The sequence below is a fragment of the Coffea eugenioides genome, chromosome 5 (assembly GCF_003713205.1).
Source record: "Coffea eugenioides isolate CCC68of chromosome 5, Ceug_1.0, whole genome shotgun sequence".
Classification (NCBI taxonomy): domain Eukaryota; kingdom Viridiplantae; phylum Streptophyta; class Magnoliopsida; order Gentianales; family Rubiaceae; genus Coffea; species Coffea eugenioides.
The window spans coordinates 47,624,771-47,648,653 of NC_040039.1; the positions used below are offsets into that span (position 1 = coordinate 47,624,771).

The 23,883-nt window shown below is 35.2% G+C and overlaps 3 protein-coding genes across 4 annotated transcripts; all 3 read left to right on the forward strand.

Moving 5' to 3' along the window:
* Window positions 1-867: 867 nt before the first annotated feature.
* Window positions 868-4,968, forward strand: LOC113769924 (rab3 GTPase-activating protein non-catalytic subunit). Its single transcript, XM_027314243.1, has 8 exons — window positions 868-1,377; window positions 2,031-2,165; window positions 2,641-2,832; window positions 3,113-3,174; window positions 3,309-3,463; window positions 3,824-3,972; window positions 4,047-4,190; window positions 4,624-4,968. The coding sequence occupies exons 1-8, from the start codon at window positions 1,021-1,023 to the stop codon at window positions 4,804-4,806; spliced, it is 1,377 nt and encodes a 458-aa protein (XP_027170044.1). The 5' UTR covers window positions 868-1,020; the 3' UTR covers window positions 4,807-4,968.
* A 2,216-nt stretch (window positions 4,969-7,184) lies between these two features.
* Window positions 7,185-9,401, forward strand: LOC113770463 (peptide-N4-(N-acetyl-beta-glucosaminyl)asparagine amidase A). Its single transcript, XM_027314926.1, has one exon. It carries the CDS (start codon window positions 7,329-7,331, stop codon window positions 9,129-9,131), a length of 1,803 nt encoding a protein of 600 aa, XP_027170727.1. The 5' UTR covers window positions 7,185-7,328; the 3' UTR covers window positions 9,132-9,401.
* A 4,453-nt stretch (window positions 9,402-13,854) lies between these two features.
* LOC113770250 (uroporphyrinogen decarboxylase 1, chloroplastic) lies at window positions 13,855-17,698 on the forward strand. 2 transcript variants are annotated; one of them, XM_027314660.1, is made up of 6 exons: window positions 13,855-13,945; window positions 14,049-14,200; window positions 15,398-15,780; window positions 15,914-16,198; window positions 16,705-16,949; window positions 17,300-17,698. In XM_027314660.1, exons 1-6 carry the CDS (start codon window positions 13,923-13,925, stop codon window positions 17,472-17,474), a joined length of 1,263 nt encoding a protein of 420 aa, XP_027170461.1. In that variant the 5' UTR covers window positions 13,855-13,922; the 3' UTR covers window positions 17,475-17,698. The 2 variants fall into 2 exon arrangements, with proteins under 2 accessions (XP_027170461.1, XP_027170462.1); XM_027314661.1 differs by having other exon boundaries at window positions 16,705-16,940.
* The last annotated feature ends 6,185 nt before the right edge of the window (window positions 17,699-23,883 follow it).

The following is a 23,883-nucleotide window of genomic DNA, read 5'->3' on the forward strand; positions in this document are numbered from 1 at the left end:
TGTTTCAGTAAATTTTTCATACGTGTATACTGATGGATATAAATGCATATTATATATGTAAAAGTCGATATTAAAATTCAAATTGAATACATTATTGATAGTGTCAGAAAAAAAGATTAATTCAAAAATTTTTATATATTTACTTATTGAGAGTGAATGCTTTACCTCTTGAATATTTGATACAAATATATTCTTCAATCTTAGATACTTATGATCTAATTATATGCTAAAATTTTTTGATTATGAGGTTATTTAGGATCTAATTGCACACTAAATTGGTCTTGGCCATAAGGGCAATTTCGTAAATCCACAAAACATCGTAATTGGATGCTTCTATTGCTCCCATATCCTATGATTTTTAGTCCAAATTCTACTTTCTTTTATGAACTTTATGACAAATTATCATGGTACCACTTGGAAAGTGGTTAATGATATTTGAACAATAAAAGTGCACTCCTTCAAAAAAAAAAAAAAAAAGGTGCATTAAGAACTCATTCATCCTATCTAATCAAATTGAACATGAACAATATTTTATATTAGGTACATCTTTTTAACTCAGTTCAATTTGCATCAATTTTGAAATTTGCATATAAAAATTTAAATTACTCTGATTTGACACTTTCGACTTGATAAAATTCGTCTGAGTTTGATTCAATAAATAAACAAACTAAATTTAAACACAATTTTAACTTCATTCAAATAATCAAACGACGATGAATATTTGAATTTAGTTCATCTATTTCACTTACTTGATGAAGATTAGAGAGTGTTTGATATCAATAAATGTTGACTCACTTGCTATGAAAGGATGACTTCGTCACAAAATGTATGTATTTTGATGTTCACATCCGTAGCTGCCTACTAACTGTACGAGTTTCGGTATGTAAAGACGTTTCTTCCGTTGCCACGCTTTCTAATATTCTTCCTTCTCCCCGGTCGATTGCCTCACATCCCAACTGTCAATTTTCACCATCTTCCGATCGAATTCACCAATCCGCTCCGCTCCTTTCCAAACCACCGATGTCGCGACGCTACCACACGACGGAGCTGGGCAGCATAGCCTGCGAAGACTTATCGGATGTTGGGGCAGGTAAAGAAGGCTGGCTGGTGAGCGATCCCAATCTTTTAACTGCTCTTGACACCCATTCTTTAGCCCTTGCCAACCGCTCAATTGTCCTTGTTCTCCACTGGTCCGACGACGACGCCGATCCCTCTTCTTACCGCCTCAAAATTGTCCCTGATCTCTCCCCGATCGCGGCCGAGTACATCTCCGCTATTGAGTGGCTGGTGTTTGATGACGTTAGGGTGCTTGCTATTGGAACTTCTTCAGGTTTTCTTTTAATCTATTCTCTCCAAGGCGATCTCATTCACAAACAGGTTAAATTCTTACTTTACTTTTTGGTATGAATTCATTTATGAACCAATGCAATTATGGGTATGGAGCTGATTGGCGAGGAATCGTTGTGGGATTATCGAAATTGATTGAGGTTTGGAACTATGTGTATTAGTTTGTGGAAACAATGGAGGAAAATGAGCAAAGTTGGGAGCTTTATGTAGTATTATTTTGTGCAGAAAAGTGGAAATGAGTAAAGTTTTCAACATTTTTTTTATGCGAGTGGCCCCTTTAAATTTATTTGGTAGAATTGAGTCAAGGAATTGTTGAATTAGCTTATTTGACGCAAAATTGTTGAGGGATTCTATTGAAATGGAGTAAAGTTTGGAACTTCGTAGTGAGTTGAACAAAATGGATTGTCGAATTAACAAAACTTGGGTGAAAACATGGGAAGATATTGAGTTTAGACAATAGTGCGAGGTACATTTAGCTGGGATGTTCTTTTTTCTTTTTATTTTAGAGAGCTCATCGCAGAGAGATTATAGTTACAAGATAGATGTCTTCCTTTTCAGTTATTTCATTTTTTTTCTATTGACACTTAAAAGTTTCCTGATCAGGAGAATGTACTGATTTCTTTTGTGTCAGTGGAATTTAAGTCGGTTAAAAGTTTATTAACGATCGCATAATTGTTCTTCAGCTTGTAAACAATGCCAAGATTATCAAGTTAAGAGTTCGTGGAACTAACAAGGACCTGTTGGAAGATACATCTTCCGAGGAGGTTTGTGTTGTTATGCGAGCAACAGTTGCTCGATTTGATGGATCTGACATTCAGGTATATGCAAATAAGTCAGCATTTTTCTCATATCTAGTTTATTGGACGTCATCTGTTATCACAAAAAACCTGTTTTGTAGAAGAAAGGATAGATCTGCTAAAATGCTTTATACTTTTTAAATGTTAAAAATAGTAAATATGTAGTTAATTCTTCCCTTGAGAGCTGAGAGGAAATTAAAGAAAATCTCAAAAGAATTAGGAGGAATAGCATTTGCATGATGAGAAAGAGTCATCAAGTCAAATAGATAAAAATAAGTAAACTAGTAAACTTAATAGCAGTTTCCAGTCTGCTGCTTGGTTTGAGCTGGTGGAGTTATCATTGAGGTCTTCAAAGTTGCTACAAGTCCTTTTGCCTTGTATAAATATTTAACAATTTCCGTGCTGACCTTTTTCTTATCGTTGAGTCCTTAAATGAAACTTTTAATGTTTTTGAATCTAACACGCTGTTTTACACCTTGATGATGAATATCTGCAGAGTATGCTGCATCGGTGGTTTCGAGAAAGACAGTTGAATTTCTGGGATGAGAGTTACATGAGGAGAGATCAAGAATATTCTGGAGCTTCATTTGGAAGGCTTCCTTATCAGCTATGGAATGTTAGCAAGTATGGATTGTGTGCTGATGCTGCTATCACTGGCATCATGCCCCCTCCTCTAATGGAACCTCAGGTACTTACACTTGTCATCTGAAACCTCTTTAGTTCCTCTTTGCAATTAGCCATTCTGGTTGAGTAAGACTTTTTGTACGAGAAATCTAGTGTGCTATATCTTAGTTAACTGAGGGATATCATCACCTTTGGAGCTTTGTATGCTCTATCTTGACATAGTTTGCTTTCTTTAGTGGAAGTGCCTGTGTAGCTTAGTGCTATTCTTTTGTATAGGTTGACTTTTGGCAACTTTCTGAATGTTAATCTGGTTTTTGAATTCAGCTGCTTTTATTGTTGGACAGTCAAGTCAACGTTATTATTGTGCAGTCACAGTTGGAGATGATGCGGTGATTTCAGCATACAGGTTAGACTGCTTGAAGATTGGTTATAAGATTCTTGTAATACTGCTTTTGGTCTTCAATTTTTTTTTAATCCTTGGATTGCTGTGATGTTTTATGCCTCTTGATGTCTTCTCACTGTTGAATATACTTTGTCAAGACTTTCGGAGGACAGAAGCAGATCAATAGTTGGAGCTATTCTGTCAAAAGTTGTGCCTGCAACATTTTCAACTATATCTTCTATCTCAAAAATGATTTGGCGAAGTGATACAACAACAAAGAAACAAGAGGAAAAACCCCAACCGCTTGCTCGAGGTTGTATAGTGCTTTTAGTTGTTGAACATTGTCTTATATCATGCTCATATTGGATTTAGGCTATTGTTTTCATTACCTTTCAGCTTTTCACTTGGCATTCTGACAAAAGTTTTTCTGATTTTTTAGGGCTTCCTTTGCTTTTCCTGCAAAAGTGTTTCTGAAGTAATATCATTTAGTTCATATCATGGGATGCAATTTTACAGTTACCGCATACTAGTATATGTTTTATTACAAAACCCTCAGTGGAGGGCTTTCTAGACTGATGTTATCGATGTTTTCAGTAAGGTATTGGTCTGCTTCCATTTTCTATCTGAGTTGAACTCTGCATGACTCGTATCTTGAATTCATTCAATTTGGCAGCTTCTCCTCTTACTTGTTTGAAGGATTACCCAAGGAAGGGAGAAAAACTGACATTATCACCTAGTGGTACTCTGGCTGCAATAACTGATTCACTTGGTCGTATATTGCTTTTGGACACGCAGGCACTTGTTGTTGTGCGACTATGGAAGGTTTGCTTCTAGCAACGAGCTATTTTATCTTCAATGACACGCTGTTTCCGGTGATTTACTTTGACATCTTTCAGGGATATCGTGATGCGAGCTGCTTGTTTGTTGAGATGCTTGTCAAGAAGAATTCCGCAACTGTAGGATCTGCTGGGTATCAATATGAGAAGAGTGATTATTGCCTTTGTTTAGCCATCCATGCACCACGTAAAGGGATAGTCGAGGTAATTTCTGGTGCATACTCTTCAGATTATGTCAACGATTCTCTGTACTCATCATTCTTTGGAATCTAAACGTATTAGGCTTTCTTTCATTTTACCAGGAGTTTTCTAGGTCCTTTGCGCTGCACGCTTGTCATTTTAGTCGGACCTTTCTTTCTAGGATCATACGCACTGTTAACAATTTCCTCATATTGTGGTTTAACAATCTGGACATTGTCATGAATTACCATGTGGGGCTTACCCTTTGCTATTTTAATAGTTGAAGATTAATAAATTAGCCAAGGTTTGTTTGAGTGCTCGTCATAATAGGCCAGAACAAATGTTGTTTTCCCAGTCAGCTAAGTTTGATGGTAGTCTTTTTTTTTCTCAAAAATAATGTGACTTGCATAGAAATAGGTAAATTTTGTGATTAAGTCATTTGAACTCTTGCTTGCAGGTTTGGCAGATGAGAACTGGACCTCGTCTTTTAACCATTCCATGCGCCAAAGGTAGCAAGATTTTGCAACCTACCTATAGATTTGTTTCATCAATTTCATCATCATCTTACGTGCCATTGGAAGTTTTCTTTTTGAACGGAGACTCTGGTCAATTATCTGTATTGAACCGATCCCTTAACTGAGTCTTAATGCGACCCCCCCTGATTATTTATATCATAAGCTCATTGTATGGAATTCATTGCAATCTGTCTGACAGCACCAAATGTTTTTAAATTTGGTGCATACAAACAGGCCCTTTTATTGGGTACTTCTAAGATTCAATGTTACATCAGTAGATTACAATCCGGGTCTAAGCAGACGCTTCTTTGGGTATCCTTGCTCCCGTCAGAAACCACAACCAAAATCTTTTGTGGGTGTCTACAATTTCAGGGGGGGATGTCTATCATGCATTTAAAAAATCTTTTTACTGGCTTTGATGTAAACGGTTTGTGACTTCCACTATGGCTTCTTTTTGTTTGGTTTATCTAGGACAACACTTCTAAAGTAGTATAGTTTAATACATCATTATCTGCTTGGGAATTGTGACCTTATGATGAAAACAGGGTGAATTGCTAGATGATTTGGACTTCTAAGCCGCCAACAAAGCAAGAAAAGAAATGCAGGAAGGAAAAAAAGATAATAATAAGACGAAAGGCAGTTGAACATAATGGTCCAACCCGATAGATCAGTATTCTTCACCCTGCAGAAAAGAAAACATACTGGATCTGATTAGGGGCCTAAAGAAAACGAAAAAAAAAAAAAATGCCTCGTCTTATTCATTGAATAGGTGAAGTCTGAGATGTCAAACTGCTTTATATGTACATGTACTTTTCCTGCTTTTATTCAGGGCTTTCAATCCTTCAACGAAACAATGCCTTGACAAAGTGGCTGTCGTCCGTACAAGGCGACATGAACAACAAAGTTGAACTTTATTCATTCAAGTTGATGACCATTCTTAGAACCGTTTTGGATAGGTGTGAGGGTTATTATTTTACTACTCGAGCAACTTGGTTCATCCAGAAGCTTGCTGGAAGCATTCCATTTATTATTCCCCTTTAAGTTTAAGACGGCGAGCAACCAACTGGGCCCCAGGCCACGCAAAGCTAATATCTACACATTAAACCATTATTATACGAATCCATTACTATATCCTATTGAACAGCCATTACAGTCTTGCCCCTTAAGTAATTTATAGTCTGTTTTTCCTCCGACACCAACGCTCGAGTTGTTGTACACTGAACCTTCTAAAGAAACAGGAAAACGAAACTGGCCGTGCAAGTCCCTGCTGATGACCGCTCAGTTGCGGTTGTTGACTTCTTGTTGTTGGTGTGTTAGTGCGTGTTTCTTTTTTCCCCACTATTTGTAGAACAATGGAATCACATTGCGACAGAAAATCCACTACTATCATAATTCCTGCTTCCAATCTTCTATTCTCATATTAGTTTTTACTCCCCTCCTCTGTCCCTTTCTTTGTACAGTTGTCACGTCTTTTTTTATAATCCAAACACAAATAAACTGATAATAATTGGTTGATAAGTTTAATCAAAATCAATTAAAAGAGATAATTCTAAACTTTTTTATTTTCTTTTTTAACAAAAAAAAGTCTTGTTGGTCGTAAAAAAAAAAATCAACTAAAACTCTTCTTTATTTTTTACACCAAATCATTTTTTTCTTCAACCCTAACAAGGACTTTGATTCACTCATTATATCTTTAATCTTGCAACAAAAATAACGAGCCCTCACGATTTTTTGTGAGTAATTGCGGGTGTAAATGACATAATCCAACATGATAGACAGAGTTAAAGGCAATGATATCGTAGGAATTTGGTGAGCAATTGAATCAAAAGAATAAATAGTTCGAGAATCAATTGATGGATGTATTGTTGCAGACTTGCAGTCTTCTTTTTCATGTAAACTAGTGTTGAAGGAATTCTGATTAGGGAACCACCACTTGATTTATCCAAAGAAAAAAAACAGTTTTGAGTTATCGGAATTGCTTTATTTATCCAAAGAAAAAAAGTTTTGAGTTATTGGATGAATTGGTTTTGAATAAACTTATCAATCGATTATTATCGATTTGTTTAATTTTGGATTATCAAAAAATTAGAGGCAATGTGACAGCTATATAAAAAAAAGACAGATGAGACAGAAACTAATTTGAGAACAGAAGATTCTAAGCGCATAATTCCAGCTTAGGAAAGCATGTTTGACTAGGAATTAAATGCCACACATGTAACAAAAAGACCTCATAATCCTAGGCAAATGCCTCCACACATCGCTTGGTAGTCCGTTGATTCGGCTTTCCAGGGTGAACAAGATAAAATAGAAAATAATCTATTGGCGTTCGGTGTATTAAGAAATTGACTGATTTGCTATAAAAGAGCCATCCGGAGGTGAATGGATTTTCGTCATCTTCTTTATTCATGATTTGAACGATTGAATCCTACTCAGGGCTGTTTCCCCATTGATTACAAGATTTATTTTGGAGCAAAGACCAGAACTTTGTTTCCCAATTCAAAACAACGTTCGAGGTTTAGTACTAAGGCAAGTAAGATACTACCATGTAGCTGCTGCAACATAGTAATCATCTAGCTGTGATTAACTACCCCTCTAAATTTACCTTTAAGAGTAGAGCTCCAATCCCCCAACCACCATTCCGTCAATCATGGCTTTTAATTTCTCTTTCCTCTTTCACCTTATCGTCTCTCTTTTCTTCCTTCTCAACCACCCTATCTTCTCCTTTGCAAACAATCTCCACAAAACAAAGCCTCTTTTCAATTCACAACTCTTCTCTGAAGACAATGGGAATGCTCCAACCCCTGCTCCAACAACCTATTTTGAAGTCACAAAGCCTATACAACTGCCCAAGACTAAGCCTTGCTCCTATTTGATTCTTCAACATGATTTTGGCTTCACCTATGGCAAGCCACCAGTTTTTGCAAATTACACTCCACCCTCCAACTGCCCTTCTCAGAAATTTTCAAAAATTGTTTTTGAATGGAAGGCCTCCAGCAAAGGGAGGCAATTCGATAGAATTTTTGGAGTTTGGCTTGGTGGTGTGGAGATTTTGAGGAGTTGTACTGCTGAACCAAGAGCTACTGGGATTGTTTGGACTGTTGAGAAGGACATCACTAGGTATTATTCTTTGCTTATGACTAATCAGACCCTTGCTGTTTATCTGGGCAATCTTGTTGACAAGACTTATACTGGTATTTACCATGTGAATATTAGTGTGCATTTTTATCCCGCTGAGGAAAATTATGGTTTTAGTGGGCTGAATATAGATGATTCTGCTAATTCTGGGGCTGATCTGATATTGCCCATATCAAGAAATTTGCCATTGAATGATGGGTTATGGTTTGAAATTCAGAATTCTACCGATGTGGAGTCTAAGGAGTTTCGTATTCCACCAAATGTGTACAGGGCTGTCTTGGAAGTTTATGTTTCATTTCATGAAAATGATGAATTTTGGTACGGAAATTTTCCAAATGAGTACATTGCTGCCAATAACCTTACAGGTTACGCAGGAAATGGTCCTTTTAGAGAGGTTCTTGTGAGTTTAGATGATGTTTTGGCTGGTTCTATCTGGCCATTTACAGTGGTTTATACTGGGGGTATTGATCCCCTGTTGTGGAGACCTATTACCGGAATTGGATCGTTTGATCTGCCTACCTATGACATTGAGATTACTCCTTTTTTGGGCAAGATATTGGATGGAAAGACTCATAAACTTGGCTTTAGTGTTGCGAATGCTTTGAATGTCTGGTACATAGATGCAAATTTGCATCTTTGGTTGGACAAAAAGAGTGCGAAGACAGAAGGCGAGCTGTTAAGTCACGATAGCCCGCCCCTAACCTTTTCCTTCGCAGCGAATTTCACAGGTTTGGATGGATCATTCTTCATAAATGCCAGTAGGACTATAACATCAGAAGGATGGGTGAAGTCATCATCATACGGTACTATCATCACCAAGGCAACTCAAGACTTGAAATACAGGAACTTTATGGTTCTGGGAAACGAGGCTAATAGGCAGATTGTAAATCAGACAATTGAGTTCAATGACATGGTTTCTGCTAGGACTCTGTCTTCAGTAAAGTCGATCAAATCCCTGAAACATTTTCCTTTTTACTTGTATACAGATGTTACGGATCGAGCAAATGGAACATATGTTTCTGTGTCAAATGTAGCTCTGGGTTTTGACGAGAAGAAGATTAAGAAATCTGACCAGGGATTGTCCGTCAGCTGTCTCAAAAACATACAGAAGGGAAACAGTAGCATGCTTGTAAAGGGGAATTTGGTAATTAGCGGATTGGGTACTACAAACCAAGCCTACAGCTACAAGGATAATGAATTCTGCTATCTCAGGAATGTAGGCAGCTCAAATTACACCATTCTTTACGACAAAGTTAGCAACATTTGCAGTAAAAGACAAAAGCATCATTTGTTTAATCGGTTCTTGCCTTCGTAGATGGTGATTTTGAAGGCATTTCTTCTCAAGAGGTATCTCTCATTGAAAGTGGGAGATGAGGGTTGCTATTTTCATTGTCTGATCGGTTCCTTGATTAGTTTACATCTCTGAGCAATTCTAGATGCTGGTTCATGGCTGACTACTTTTCACATTGCTGTCATTTGCTGCTGCTAATCTTGATGGCTACCCGGATGCTTTTAACAGCCAATTCTTGCTCTTCTTGCATTTGTTCAATTCAGCTAATGCAAAACGAACAATGTAGGCCGGCCATATTGCATTTTTAGAATTTCAAGCATGATCCTTCGTTCTTTTAGCAATTTAAGCCAGACAAGTCAGTTAACCGTGGCCCCATTAGCATCTGATTATGAAAAACAACTTTACAAAAAAAAAAGATCACAAAAAATTAAAAAGGAAAAGGTCTATACAAGCACAGATGAAACATAGAATTTATAACTAAAATATCCACCGATAAGCATTTTGAAGCGACTAAAATCCAGTGACTTGTATGTGCAATATCCCAAACAGCAGAAACCTCTATCCCAGACGCCAAAACAAATAGAGGGTTCTTCACTTGATCTGCTAGAAAATCAAAAAAAGAAAAATTTACAAAAGAGACCGACATCCAATAATGTCAGCAATGCAAATTGTAATTCTATTTTCTTGCACAAGACGAAGCCCCAGAATCATCACCCATTTAAGGAATGGGACCAAAAATTGATGATGTATTTTCCTTAATCCGGGTCCCACGTTGTCCACCACGCCCACCAACCACACCATTCTTGAAACTGACAAAACCGCAAACTTTACTCTTTCCAGTGGTGACTTCGTCAGAGATCACGACTTTACCTTCTTCGCTATCTCCATTTTTTGAGAAGAATTTCTGGAGATTTTCAGAGGTGGTTTTAGGCCGAAGGGATGGGTTGCAATCGAGGATAGAGAGGATGGTATGGAGGATAAAGGGGTGGAGAACGGCAGCCACCTCAAGGACTTGAAGGAGTTGGGATGGACTCAAGAACTGAAGAGCGTTGTGAATGCATTCTCCTTCTTGTTTCTGAAAAGTCATCAAAGTATCAACTTCGTTGGTTTTCTTGAGATTAGGCTTTGGATTAGCAGTAGAATTAGAAGAAATGTTGATTTTGGGAGAAGTAACAGGAGAATTAGGAAGGCAGGGATTGGAGACACTGAGCTTGGAAGAGAATACAAGTATTCTACTTTTGTGAGAGTACAACTGCTTTGAGAGTCTGATTTGGCTCATGTTTTTGTCTTTAAATGCTACTGGCGAGAATTGAAGAGTGGAGGGTATAAAGATGGGCAAGCTCAGCCTTGTACGGGAAGATTAACCGCGGTGGTTAAGAAAAAGGACAGAGTAGAAAAAGAGTTGCAGGTAGGATTCAATTGCCCAACTTCAAAAGGGCATTGACTGAAGTGAACAGTACTACACACTGACCAGGTAGGAAAATATCACAACAAGAAGGAAGGATCTGCCTCCCCGCCTCGAGTTCTTGGTTTTTGCGTTGCGTGGAGTAGGGGTGTTTAGAATCGGAAAAACCTTTTTTTTTTTTTTGTACCTTTCGTAGAAGTAAAAGACAGGAGTCTTGAAGCAAGGTTGACTTGGATGGTTAGACGGAAGGTATTGTAAATATTCACTTACATAGAAGAAAGAAAGAAGTTTTTGTGATGGATTATTTGCAATTGCACCTATAACTGTAAACTTATATAAAACAATTAGCAGTTGGAGAAAATGCATTTTTTGTCCTCAAAAGGTTGGGGTTAGACCAAATTTATCTTCGATAATTCAGCCAAAACAAAACTAATCTCTAAAGTATTCAATGTCAATTAAGTTAATTTTTAATGTTTTGATCCAAATAAATATAGCTCCAAAAGTATATTTATTGACCAATATTATTGGTTTCTGATGTTTTGTAGAACCTAACCTATAAGAATTATAGAGAATTTATAGAAAAATCACAAAAATTTTAAAAATTTCAAGAAATTAAAATAAGTGTGAGATATTCACTTTTGATCAAGTACAATTGGTAGATATGTAAATTTGTATTTTAGTGCATAAAAGTATACAAAAGTGCATGTACAATTTTAATGCTTAATTTATTTTACTAAAAAAAGTACACAGGAAAAACAAATATAGAACATGTGACGCATGTCTTATTTGGGTATTCAAATGAATTGATTAGATTAGCTTATACTTATTTTTTTAATTTTTTATGAATTTTCTACTTTTAAATTATTTTTATATTTTTTGTTTGTATTTTTATAAATATAACTAAATTTTCTTAGATTTTATAAACCATTAGGGACCAATTTTGTCAACTAACAAGCTTTAGGGACTACATTTATTTAGATCGATCGAAACATCAGAGACTAATTCAATCAAAATTGAATATTTCAGGGATTAAAAGCTAAAATATTGATAACCGATGTGGTACAACGAGGATTAAAAATACAACGTTGATTCCAATTAGCGGTTAAAGATACTTCTTTTGATTTTTTTTTTTGGAATTTCGATTCTTCTATTTATAAGAGGTGGGTTGGGTTTGAATTTAATATTGTCTGCACATGTTTGAAATTTTAAAGCTAAAGTTATTTTTCTTTCTAAATTCGGTGGATAGTTGATAGTATTAAAATTTTATAATGCATTCCTCCCATTTTGTTATGTGTTTATCTTGTGTTCTAGTATCACGATACCAACAAAAATTAATTTTTTGGGTCATGTTAGAAGACGTCCTTCTTCATTTAATTAGAATTCAGAATAAATGTATATTTATTATATTTTTGGTGTATTTTTTTTGCTATTAATGTAAATTTATTGCAATAGAATTACGTTGCTTACAAAACGGAAGAGGTATATTTATTATAAGTTAAGCAAAATGTCCCAATGGTCCTCAAATTATTACAAAATTTAACTTTTGATCCTCTAACTATTAACTGATAAATTTTAACCCTTCAATTAATTAAAACATATAATTTTAACTCTTCCGTTAACTTAAACTGTTATTGTTTAACAAAAATAACATGACATGCACAGCAGTGGCTCTCAAACTATCATAAAGTTCAACTTTTGACCCTTTAACTATTAACTGATAAATTTTACCCTTCCAACTAATTAAAATATATAATTCTAACTCTTTTGTCAATTTGAATCGTTATGTTGAACAAAAACATCACCACGTACGCGTTAAGGGCATAATTGAGGGGTGTTTTCATCTTCACAGGACATGTGTTAAAGTAAAATTGTTTTATCCCTTTTTAACTTATAAACTAATTTACTAAATCTCCGATTGTGGAATTTGAACAAAATCAATTGAAAACCTAAAACCTAAACCCCCGAATAGAGAAATTCCAGCAAGGATAGGTAGCTTGAATTAATTGAGTTGCCTTCATTTGAAATTTAACTCATCTTTTGGTGTTGTTCCAAATTCATTGGATTAATGTACTTGTCTTAATGACATAAATCTAGCACACAATTCATTTTCTAAGAAATTCCAACAAGTCTTAGTTCCCTTCCAAATTTGAACTTTCTAAATATCTCAACTAATCAATTATCTGATGAGATTCCTCCAAACACTCGGTTTGACACATCCCAAAAGTTTTATCAATAGATGTTTCTATTCGATATAACGACTCAAGTTGATGAAAATAGTAGAATTATACATTTTAATTAGTTGGAAGTAGGGCTGTCAACGGGCCGGGTCTGGGCCGAAATTCATTATTTTGGACCCGGACCCGAATTACTATTCCGGATCCGGATCCGACCCGTTTACCCGACGGGTCTTTTATTCTATGTTCCGGATCCGGGAGCCGGATCCGGGTCGGGTCTACCCGAACAAATTTAGCAAAATTTATAATTTCTAATAAAAATGAGAAAAAAATATATTTGTAAACTAATTTCTAACTAATGCAAAGAAAAAACCAAATAAGAAAAGAAATCAAATTGACTTTACTCAAATATATCACCCTAATCAAATTATATTGATAAATATATATATTTTAAATTATTAATTCATTTATATCCGGATCCGGGTCTAATACGGGTCGGAATACTATATTCCGTATCCGACCCGTTTTTTTGTTTGACAAAACGGATCCGGATCCGGAAAACGGAATTAAATCCCTACCCATACCTGTAATAATTTCACGGATCCGGTCCGGATCCGGGTCTAGACCCGACCTGTTGACAAGCCTAGTTGGAAGGTTAGAACTTATCAGTTAATAATTTGAATGTCAAAAGTTGAACTTTGTAATAGTTTGAGGGCCACTAGCATCTCATGATTCTTTATCTTTGTTGACAGAAAGGTTAGAATTATATGTTTTAATTAGTTGGAAGGTTAAAACTTATTAGTTAATAGTCTAAGAGTCAAAAATTAAATTTCGTAATAGTCTGATGGTCATGGACCATTTTGGCATTATATGTTGGATGTATTTTATGTTATGAATATAAATTTATCCTAATGAAGTTATGTTGTTTATAAAACAAAAAGGGCATGCTTGTCTTTTCACAGAAGTTGAATAACAAATATAGAAGTGCCAATTGTAATTAATAAAAAAAGAGGAATTATAAATTTATAATTACTCAATAAAAGACTAAAAGAACAGATGGAAAATAGAGGGCTCCAATTTTCACAACCATTATCCAGTACAACGAGGTGCAGCCTATCTCTATGCGCCTCATTTATCAGTATTCAGATTTGACGCAGTGCAGCAAAGATGGATAAGAAGCAGAGGAAGAGCGAGGGAAGGAACTAAAAAGAACGTCTTTTTTCGCTTCCTTCCTGAATGGGATTCTCTACATCAACAAGGCCAGTTCTCTCTTTCGCTCTTAGCTTCTCTTTCATTTACCTCTTTTACATGTACTAATTTATACTACCAATTGTGACAATTTGCAGTTTCTCTTTGCTGCAGTTTCTATTGTAGTCGCTATTGCAATCTGGGTCTTGCCTGGAAATCTTCTAGCTTGTTTGTTCAGTTGGGTTTCATTCCAAATGGTTCAATCAAACCCACAAAAATTTCTCCCTGTAAATTCCCTCGGGCATGCCTTTCTTCCCCTTCTTCGGGTATACTTTCTTTTTACCTTGCCTACTAGTCTAGAACTGTTTATGCTATGTATTTGTTGTTAGATGTTGTTGATGGACTATCACATTGCTAAGATACTGGCATTCTGTCATTGCATTTTGAATTTAGCTTTTGTTAGAAGTTTTCTGGATAAAAGATTTTTTTCTTCTCGTTTTTTGGAGGAGGGATGACAGACTAATGAGTATTGGCGAACAATTCAAGGACTTAAAATCTTATGGGGACCTTTTAGCTGATGGATACAGCATAATTGGGTTCAAAAATTATAACTTTTGGGCATTTGGGGCTTGGAAGAACGAGTGAGTAAGGATACAATAGGGATGGGGGATTATGTTGTTCACTTTCTGGTTGTGAACTAGGAGGATTTGTGCTAAAAAGTGAACAGTTTTTGCATCTGAATTTGTCTATAGTTCTCTTTTTATGGAAGTTCGAAAATATTGGAGTTTCCCTAAGAACTGGCTATTGCAATATTATATGGCTGGTAGAAATCTCAAGAAATTGATTATTGGATTATTGAACACAAAAATGTTACACTTTCTGATGCTTTTGCCCAAGCTGAAGCTGAGGCTGATTTCTTCCACATCCTGCGTCATAAATATTTATCTGATCGATCTTGAAAATTGGAAATTTGTGGAAGTTAGTTTCTTAGATTCATCAGATTCGTCGATACGAAATGTGTATGGTGGGTATAGACCTCATGATTAGGTTATTGTTGGAAGTGTAAATTTTTAACAACGTTCTGGTGGTTGCATAAGGTAGTTTTTGGATTTTGTGCTGCCTTTTCCTTGTGTTGTGTTGAAAATGGCCGTTAATTTGCTTTTATGCTTCGAAGGTGACTTGAAATTCTGTTTCTTAGCCTAGGATTACAATTGACAGATATGTATTGAATTGTTGGCTTAGTGGTTTTGCTTCACCTGTCTGTTGATGTTGAGCCCTTTATTGATATGGTGACCACTAGATCTTTTTCATTTCCTTCCTCTTTTTATTCAGTTGCATATGGTTGTTTTCATTTTCCTGAGATCAGCATATGCGGAGGATTTCTTCTTTTGGATGATGAAGGTTTTATGTCTCGGCATACTGAGAGATTTTCACACACCTATACATACACATGATGTCTCCCATCTGTCAATCTATTCAGCAGACTATTGCATCGCTAAATTAATATGAATATTGCGATCCAGATCCTCTTTTGGTAAAGGCTGCAAGAGGAGACCCTGTAAATCGTCCTCCTGCCTGGATGATGCGGCAAGCTGGAAGGTATATGGCTGCTTACAGGAAGCTTGCTGAGAAACACCCATCTTTCAGAGAGAGGTCAGAGACAACTGATCTCATTGTGGAAATTTCTTTGCAGCCTTGGGAAGCTTTCCATCCAGATGGAGTTATTATTTTCTCTGACATACTTACCCCGCTACCTGCTTTTGGTGTCCCATTTGACATAGAAGAGGTGCGCGGTCCAGTTATTCACTCTCCTCTTCATCATGAGGAGGATTTAAAAGCACTACATCCAATTGACTTGGACAAACTACAGTTTGTCGGGGAGTCCTTAAAAATTTTGCGCAGAGAGGTACTCTTGTATTTCACCAAATGTATCATAAGAATGCTGTTCGTAGTAGCTTTCAGCTTGCTCCTTTTAGCATAGCATGCAATGCTTTTATCTTCTATTTGTTTTCAATACTTTATCAATCTTTTTGAATTAGGTCGGGGAGCAAGCTGCAGTTTTAGGTTTTGTGGGAGCTCCTTGGACAATTGCTACATATATTGTGGAGGGGGGCACAACTCGCACTTATACAAAGATAAAGAGCATGTGCCATACAGCACCACATGTATTGAGGGCTCTTCTCTCTCATTTGACTGTAGCAATAGCTGAATACATTGTTTTCCAGGTTCAGTCTGGAGCTCATTGTGTTCAGATATTTGATTCCTGGGGTGGACAATTGCCACCTCATATGTGGGATAGTTGGTCAAAACCTTATATTGACAAGGTAACTTTGATGATTTTTCTAGTAAATGTAATTGTTATCCAATTATTCTGTTATCTAGCCATAGAGTCTTTCCTGTAAACCACAAAGGTGGTTGTTGATTCATGATCTCATTGACGTTTTTGATAAACATACTGTCTCATTTTGTGAGACTTATTTAATTCAACATATTAATGTACAGCCTCCAATAAAGCTTCATATTTTTGCTGTGTAATAGCCTTGATAAAGTTATGCTTGAGATCTCTTGGACTAAGAATGTATCAGTAAGTTTAAAACTGATATGCATTTCCTGGTTTGGTTCATTTTTATATGATTAACGAGAGTATGCAATGCTGGTCAGCATTAGTGATAAGTTCATCGAATTTCAAAAACACTTTTATAATGGCAAAATTATGAATTACTGTCGGCTGAATTTTCCTTTTTACTTTTCTTTGGGAGGGGTTTGGGAGCCAGTTCAGAACAAATTCTTTCTTTTTTCCCTTTAAAACATCTTTTATTCTTGCATGCAGATAGTAAGCACAGTGAGAACAAAATGCCCTCAAACACCGCTAGTGCTCTACATTAACGGGAATGGTGGAATTCTTGAACGAATGAAACTAACTGGCGTTGATGTTATTGGGCTTGACTGGACTGTTGATATGGAAGATGGAAGGAAACGGCTAGGAAATGATATTGGTATACAGGGAAATGTAGATCCTGCAGTATTGTTTAGTCCTCTTTCTGCTGTGGCTGATGAAATTAAAAGGTACGTAATGTAAGTCCTCCTTCTGCTGTGACTGATGAAATTAAAAGGTACATAATGTACCTTAAATTGGATCTACACAAGTGAATTTAGCCGCTGATCAGTTGGGGAATAAGTTCTCCTCCAACTGCAGTTAATTAATTGGTTAGCCTATTATAGAACTTTCCGTTGCTGTATTAAGCATCTCAATTACATATGGTTGAAGAGGGCTTGACCTAAACTTGCATCTGGGGCAAAAAGGTGAGACTAAATAAAATGGTGAAAAAACAGATATCTCACATGAGGCCAAGGCATTTTAGAAAATTAAGCAGATTGGTTTCCTTTTAAAACTGATTACTAAGCTGGTTCTGTTCCTTCGACAGGGTTGTTAAGTCTGCAGGGCCTAGGCATCACATTCTTAATTTGGGCCATGGTGTTCTTGTTGGGACACCTGAGGAAGCTGTTGCCCACTTTTTCAATGTTGCAAGGAGCTTAAAGATCGATGAGAAAACTGTGGAGCATGAAAATAACGCACCTAAAACTGTAGTAGGAAGATAGAAATTCTGTGAAGCAGCGTAGAAGAGCACGAGCCTTTAACTTTTGCCTGCCTTTCCTTGCAGAAGTGGTGCCATGCGTGCAGGTTTCAGCTAATATGTTATGTTAGATGATGTTTAGGAGACAATTCTTTGGATTGGTTCTTGTGCTATCCTGATAATACTCTTTTTAGCTTGTAGTATCAGAAAATTTTCGCTTCGAATCTAAACTTTCGGCATCTCTACTTATGGTTTTGTCTCACGATCCAAATGGGGATCATTTTGGGTGGTCAATGTTGTCGATACAATAGGGTGGAAAGAATCAGCTACCCAATTTAATGGTGGTAGATTTCCCTGGAACGCCTTCAGGCTTCAACTCTATTTTCATTTGATGAAAAGGTTATGGGTTCAATATAATATTAAGGCTGATCCTTTTGCAAGCATAATGAATGTCATCATAATGTGGCAGAAAAGAGATATTATTCTAATCATCTTCTAATCCACCTTTACACCCAATTAGGGGGCCAAAGCCAACTTTAATAGCTAAGGTACTTTTCAAAAGTTAAAGTCAGATAGTAGTGATTTTACCTGTGTTTGAAGACGGGTGGCATGCATGATTGGAATGTAAGGAAGCTAGTCAAATAGTTAAAGTCAGATAGTCACATTCAACCACAGACAGGAACATCCATTCAAGATTGTACAAAAGGCACAGAATGAATGGTTGGAATATAAGGAAGCTAGGAACCAAGAGAAAAGGGTGAGCATGCTGGAAATATCAGGAGCAGAAAGAACAGCAGCAACAGAGGAAGGAGGGTACTGGTGTCATTCATCTAAGAATTGCATCAAAACAGAAGACGGGAGGATGGGAGATGGGATTTGGTATGGTAGCAGAGGATGATAACAAACAGATACTAGCTGAATGGGCCACAAAAGAAACCAATGAAGGCAACACTCTCAGGAATCATGTAGTGGCCATCACGCTAGCATTATGTAAGGCAAGAGAGCAGCACTGGGAGAAGATTGCGGTCAAAATCAAACAAAAGCAATTGCTGAAGATGATATAGACCAGCAAATCCAAGGACATGATAATGTACTCTCATCTGGAGGATATAAAAAATTTGTGCTCAATGTTTGCGGAATGCTCATTCGTTTTGTCAACTAGTCAAATTGAGGAAAGAGTTGATTATGTTAGTAAGCATGCACTTGTATAGTCAAATTGGGCCTTTGCTCAACAATTGTATAGTTTATCAAATTTCAATAATATTATCTATGCTTTCTGAACAAAAAAAATAAATACGGGTGACATGGACAGGAGCGTTCTCTAGAACAAGACAAAAAGAAGATTAGGTTAAAATAGCCATGTCATATTATTACCATCATCTTAAGAGGATTGATTAAAGTGGTGAGATTTTTACCACTTCAAAATCAACATTGCTCTTAAATTGAAATTTTCATTTGCTTTAATATCTATATTAAACTCATTTTCTAAATCTTTTTTTTTTCTTTTGGTGGTCCATAGAATAGAAAAAGCTGAAAAAATTATCCACACCAAGAAGATTAGTTGACTTAGCACCTGTGTGCATAAGCATTTGTGCTCTTATATCCATGGTTTGCCATCATGGTCGTTGTTGTGTCGTGATCATTATTGTTTCACACTCATACGTACATTATAGCATATAAGAGTTTTCAAAATTTTTTAAAAAAATTAATAAAAATAGAAAATACAACAAGAAGCACAATTATCAAATTAGATTTGCTAAATACCTACATTATCATAAATGTACTCAATAATTATTTACATAAAGTGATACTGTTGTAGTCATGAATCAAAAGCATTAAAAGTACATGATTTTAGTATCAAAAGCATCTTCTATTTCTATTTTATGAGACATCAAAGCTTAAATATAAGATTAAAATCATTATATCTTATATAACACAATAAGAATCCTACTCTGATGATAATATAATAAGAATTCTAGTACACGAAAGAAGTAATACCGTATAATTCAATACAACAAAAGAAACAGATAATCATCAAATAATATTATAGAATGCAAAGGCAAAAAAAAAAAAACAAGAATTTTCACCATATTTTGATCAACTCTACTGGCCAAATGAATGACCTCAACTTCCTTAAAACCAAAAAAATAAATAAATAAATAACAATAATAAACATCCGAAATAGGTCTATCGGTGAATAATAACAATGAAATAATAACAACGATGAATATCCGAAACAATACTAACAACAAAACTTTTTTTGCTTGATTTTTGATTCAAAATCGTGTATAATTTGACGGTTTTCAATTAATATATGATGATTTGAGTTAACTCAGTCAGTATCGACCGAGTTATATTGAGTCATCTAAAACAGATTCACTTGCAAATCATGTGTCGGTATCGTATTGGGAGGTCCGTTCCGGTGAATACTGCTTATATCCTGCACCTAAACACCACAAACTTATAAAGCCCTTAGCTTACCAACAAACCTTAGCTAAAATGAAAACAAATCATAAAGTTCTATGGTCTATATCACAAATCATAAGGTTCTATGGTCTATAAAGCCCCTCCCCACCCACCCACCCCCCCAACAAACTCACCCCCACTTTGGTCTATATCATAAAACAGGTAAAAGATTCTCTAAAGTTAAAATCTCCTTAGGGCCAATAGGATGTTTTATGGCGAGCTTCCTTACAATTATTTCGCTTCAAGAGAAGAGTAGCACTTTTTGGATGTTTTTGGATTGTAAATCATTTGAGATATTTTTACTGTAGCACTTTTTATGATGTGATGTATGTGAGATAAAAAGGTAATTGGGAAGATAAAAAGGTGTATAGAAAATTGTAATGGTAATGTAAGCAAATATATTTGAGCAAATAATCTCCTGTCCAAACACACACACTTCAAGAGAACAGTAGACTTGGTTATCATGTAATACTTCAAGAGAACTGTTTTTACTTATGTAATGAGTTCTTTTTTTGAGATTTGGAAAGTTTGAATTGATAACATCTTATTAACAGTTTGCTAGTTTTTATAATGTTATTGGTGAAGAAATATATTAAAAAGAATAAATTTTCAGTTAGTTGAAATTTAGCTTTAATTGCTTCTCTCTGAACCAAATTCTCTCCTTATTAAGACTATCTACTTCTTATATAGGAGGGAGATCTCTTATGGCTTTCTTTTTCTCTTTTGCATGTTGTAAAGTCCCTTTTAAGATATTTTAGTGAGAGTTTTTTTTTCTCTATTAGGATCTTTTAGTGATAATTTTCTTCTCTATTAGCATCTTCTTGTGAGTGTTTTTTTAGTATTTATTTTATGGTATTTTATTTGTTAGGTTTGAGTTTTTTCCTAAATGTTTTACCAAAATTTGAATTTCTTTGATTTGTTTTGTCAAATTTCAACTTGATATCTGATCTTGGAAAAGTTAAGTAGTGATTGGGTTGCAGTTCATTTTATCTGATTTCTTTAAATATATATATATATATATTTGTAGCTTTGAAGTGTAATCTTGTTAAATTTTCAGATTTATTATGATTTTTGTTAATTCTTCCAAATCTATTTGTATCTGTTGCATGTTTTGTTATGTTTGCTGCTATTAGTACAAATCTTCTAAAATAAAAAAGACATTATGATTTTCTCTTAAAAAAGGAATAAATTTTTGAATTAGGTAGCAAGTAAGAATGAATGCATAGCTTATAATTTGAATGGAAATTCAGTGTTTTCTAATCATGTAAACCAGCCTATAAACACAGACAAGAATGGATTTTGAAAACAGCCAATTAGCAGGAGAGACGACTTTTTACTTGGCTTTCAAGAAACTATTTTGTTGCACGGTAACATTTATCTAATTCAGTGGACACTAATTTTTAAAGAGCTGATAATGATATATAGTTTATGATTGTAAAACAGATTCAGAACAAAATTAACTACTCCCTTCTTTATGGGTCAAGTAATGGCTAATACAAGATTTTACGAGTCGAAAGAAAAGAAACTCGGGGAGACTCCAAGTCCAATCTCCCCAACTTATTAGTGGACTTTTTACTCATGCTGTAATCTTCATTTTACTTTTTCTTCTTTTACTAAGGTAAGTAGGATTTGAATTCTCTGCAATCACAACGAAAAAAAATTCAAGACTACATTGCTTTCTTCTTTTACTAGCTAAGATAACTAGGATTCGCAGTGGAATAAAATTCACAACATCGTTCTTTTTTTCAATATTTTGAGAGGTTTAATATTTTCTTTCTTGCACTCCAATTCTACCTAATTAATGCCCCAATTAGGGTCGCCGTGGATTTACAAAAAAAAAAAAATGCACTTTTAAATACTAAAAATACTTTTAGGATGTTTAGTAACTAATTTTTCCGTAACTCAAGGAACCTAATTTTTGATAACTTAAAAGCACTTTTGTTAAAAGAACTTGTGTCAAAAGTGCTTTTTTTTTTTTAATTTTATAAGTGAGCGCATTCCAAAACGAGACCTAGTAGCCATTCTCAAGGTTAAAAAAAAATGAAATGAAGAAATGGAAACATAAATTTTTTGGGGTTACCAAGCCGTACAGATAAACATAATTGGATAGAATTTAAACTGTATGGAGAATTAATTAGTGTACCAATTTAAACAGTTCCCAGTGGACCTGGCTGATATGTTTTTGGATAATATTTGCCATACCAGAGAAACATGTCATCATTTATGTCCCATTAGAAAATATGAAAGTTCCAATTATTATGACAACCTGATACCAGATATTGAGGACTTGCTATAATTACTCATGACAAAAGTCCAAACACTCTATCCAATTGTGTGTGCTTTGAGTGCAATACAGCTCCAAGCTAGGAAAACTGTAGCGATATTACAATTTTTAGTGTAAATAATTTGAAACAAAACATTCTTTCCACTGTCAGGTTCGAGATTTAAATTCTGTACCTGACAGCTGGGTGTAGAAAGGGAGGGGGAGGCCATTCTGCTGTGCATTTCAGAAACTGGAAATTTGTTAACTCAAGCAGAACTTCCCGATTTCCGGCTTGATTTTAATGCTGAAGGTGTTAACAATTTTTTATGCTGATTTTGATGGTAGATCAAGGGCTTGTGAGTATGGTCACGAGGAAAAATTAAAAATAGTAGGAATATGTCGTCTGGTACGAAGAATGCCAAATGATCCCAGATCATGATACAACGTACGTACGTGATATGACAGGCTAACCATAACAACCAAGTAAAAGCTTTTCTAATTATTGCTGCTGTCTTATGATTTTGCTACAAGGAGTCTTAGAATTTTATCTGCGATTGCATACCATAAACCATGAGAAGAGGTTAATGCGTGGCATAGGTTTCTTGCCTCAGAAGAGAAAGTTTCATGTAGCTTATGGAGTTGTAATAAGTTTTTTTAACCGTGGAAGACAACAATTGAACCTCACAAATTGTTATGATCATGATTCCAAAGAAACTATTAGCTTTTCTTTTCCCTCTCTCAAAAGATTTTCTAGGCTTCTGAAGGTCCATTCCCTATATTCTTGCTAATTACAATTTTGTGACCAAAAAAAAAAGAAAAAAGAAAAATTCATGACACTAGAGGAAGGAATACTATATATGTATAAAAAGAAAAAACAATTGAGCCACAAAAACGTTTTATTGATTTTTTTTTTTCAATTTGACATTGCTTCATTACTCGCCTTGAAATTCATATCTACCACGTCTAGTTATAAAAAAACAGCTTGTAGCTGTGATAAGCGTTTTTCCATTTTGTTCTACTACATACGTGAGAAATGTGAACTAATATTATGAAGTGAGCCATTCAAGAAAAGGAATACGTGCCAGAAATTACTAGATGGAATAAATAATGAAAGAGGAGTTGCTAATTCAAATGATTATACTCTTCTAAACCACCTACTAAAACCCAAAATTCTAGCCAAGTAAGCTAACAAATAAGGGATTGTTTGATTTAACTTCGTGAGAGAGAGAATAATATCTATAGCGAGTAGAATGGAAGAGGGGTCAGTGCGGTTAGGGTCTGGTACTATTCGCTCTAATTGTTCATTATTATATTAGGATAAAAGTGATGTATATGAATAAAATATTTGACATATTCAGCATAACATTATAATGTATTTGTACATAAAAAAAATTTAAATATACATATATAACGACCGAAACGAATCCGCACAAAACACAATTGGAGTGAGTTCTTGTCTAGTAGAATGGATTCACCATAAGTAACAAAATTCTGCACAACAATTCCTTTAAGAATCAAAACCAGTTTTATTCTCTATATGCTAAAATCACAATGAGTATCATTCCCTCGCCATTGTTTCAAGAAACTCTCAGAATTCGCATAATCATTTCTTCAACAGAAACTACTCAGATTTCGATCAGTAAAAGATTTAAATGATGATTATTGGTACCTTTATTCCATTCTTGACAGTTGCAAACCTCAAATC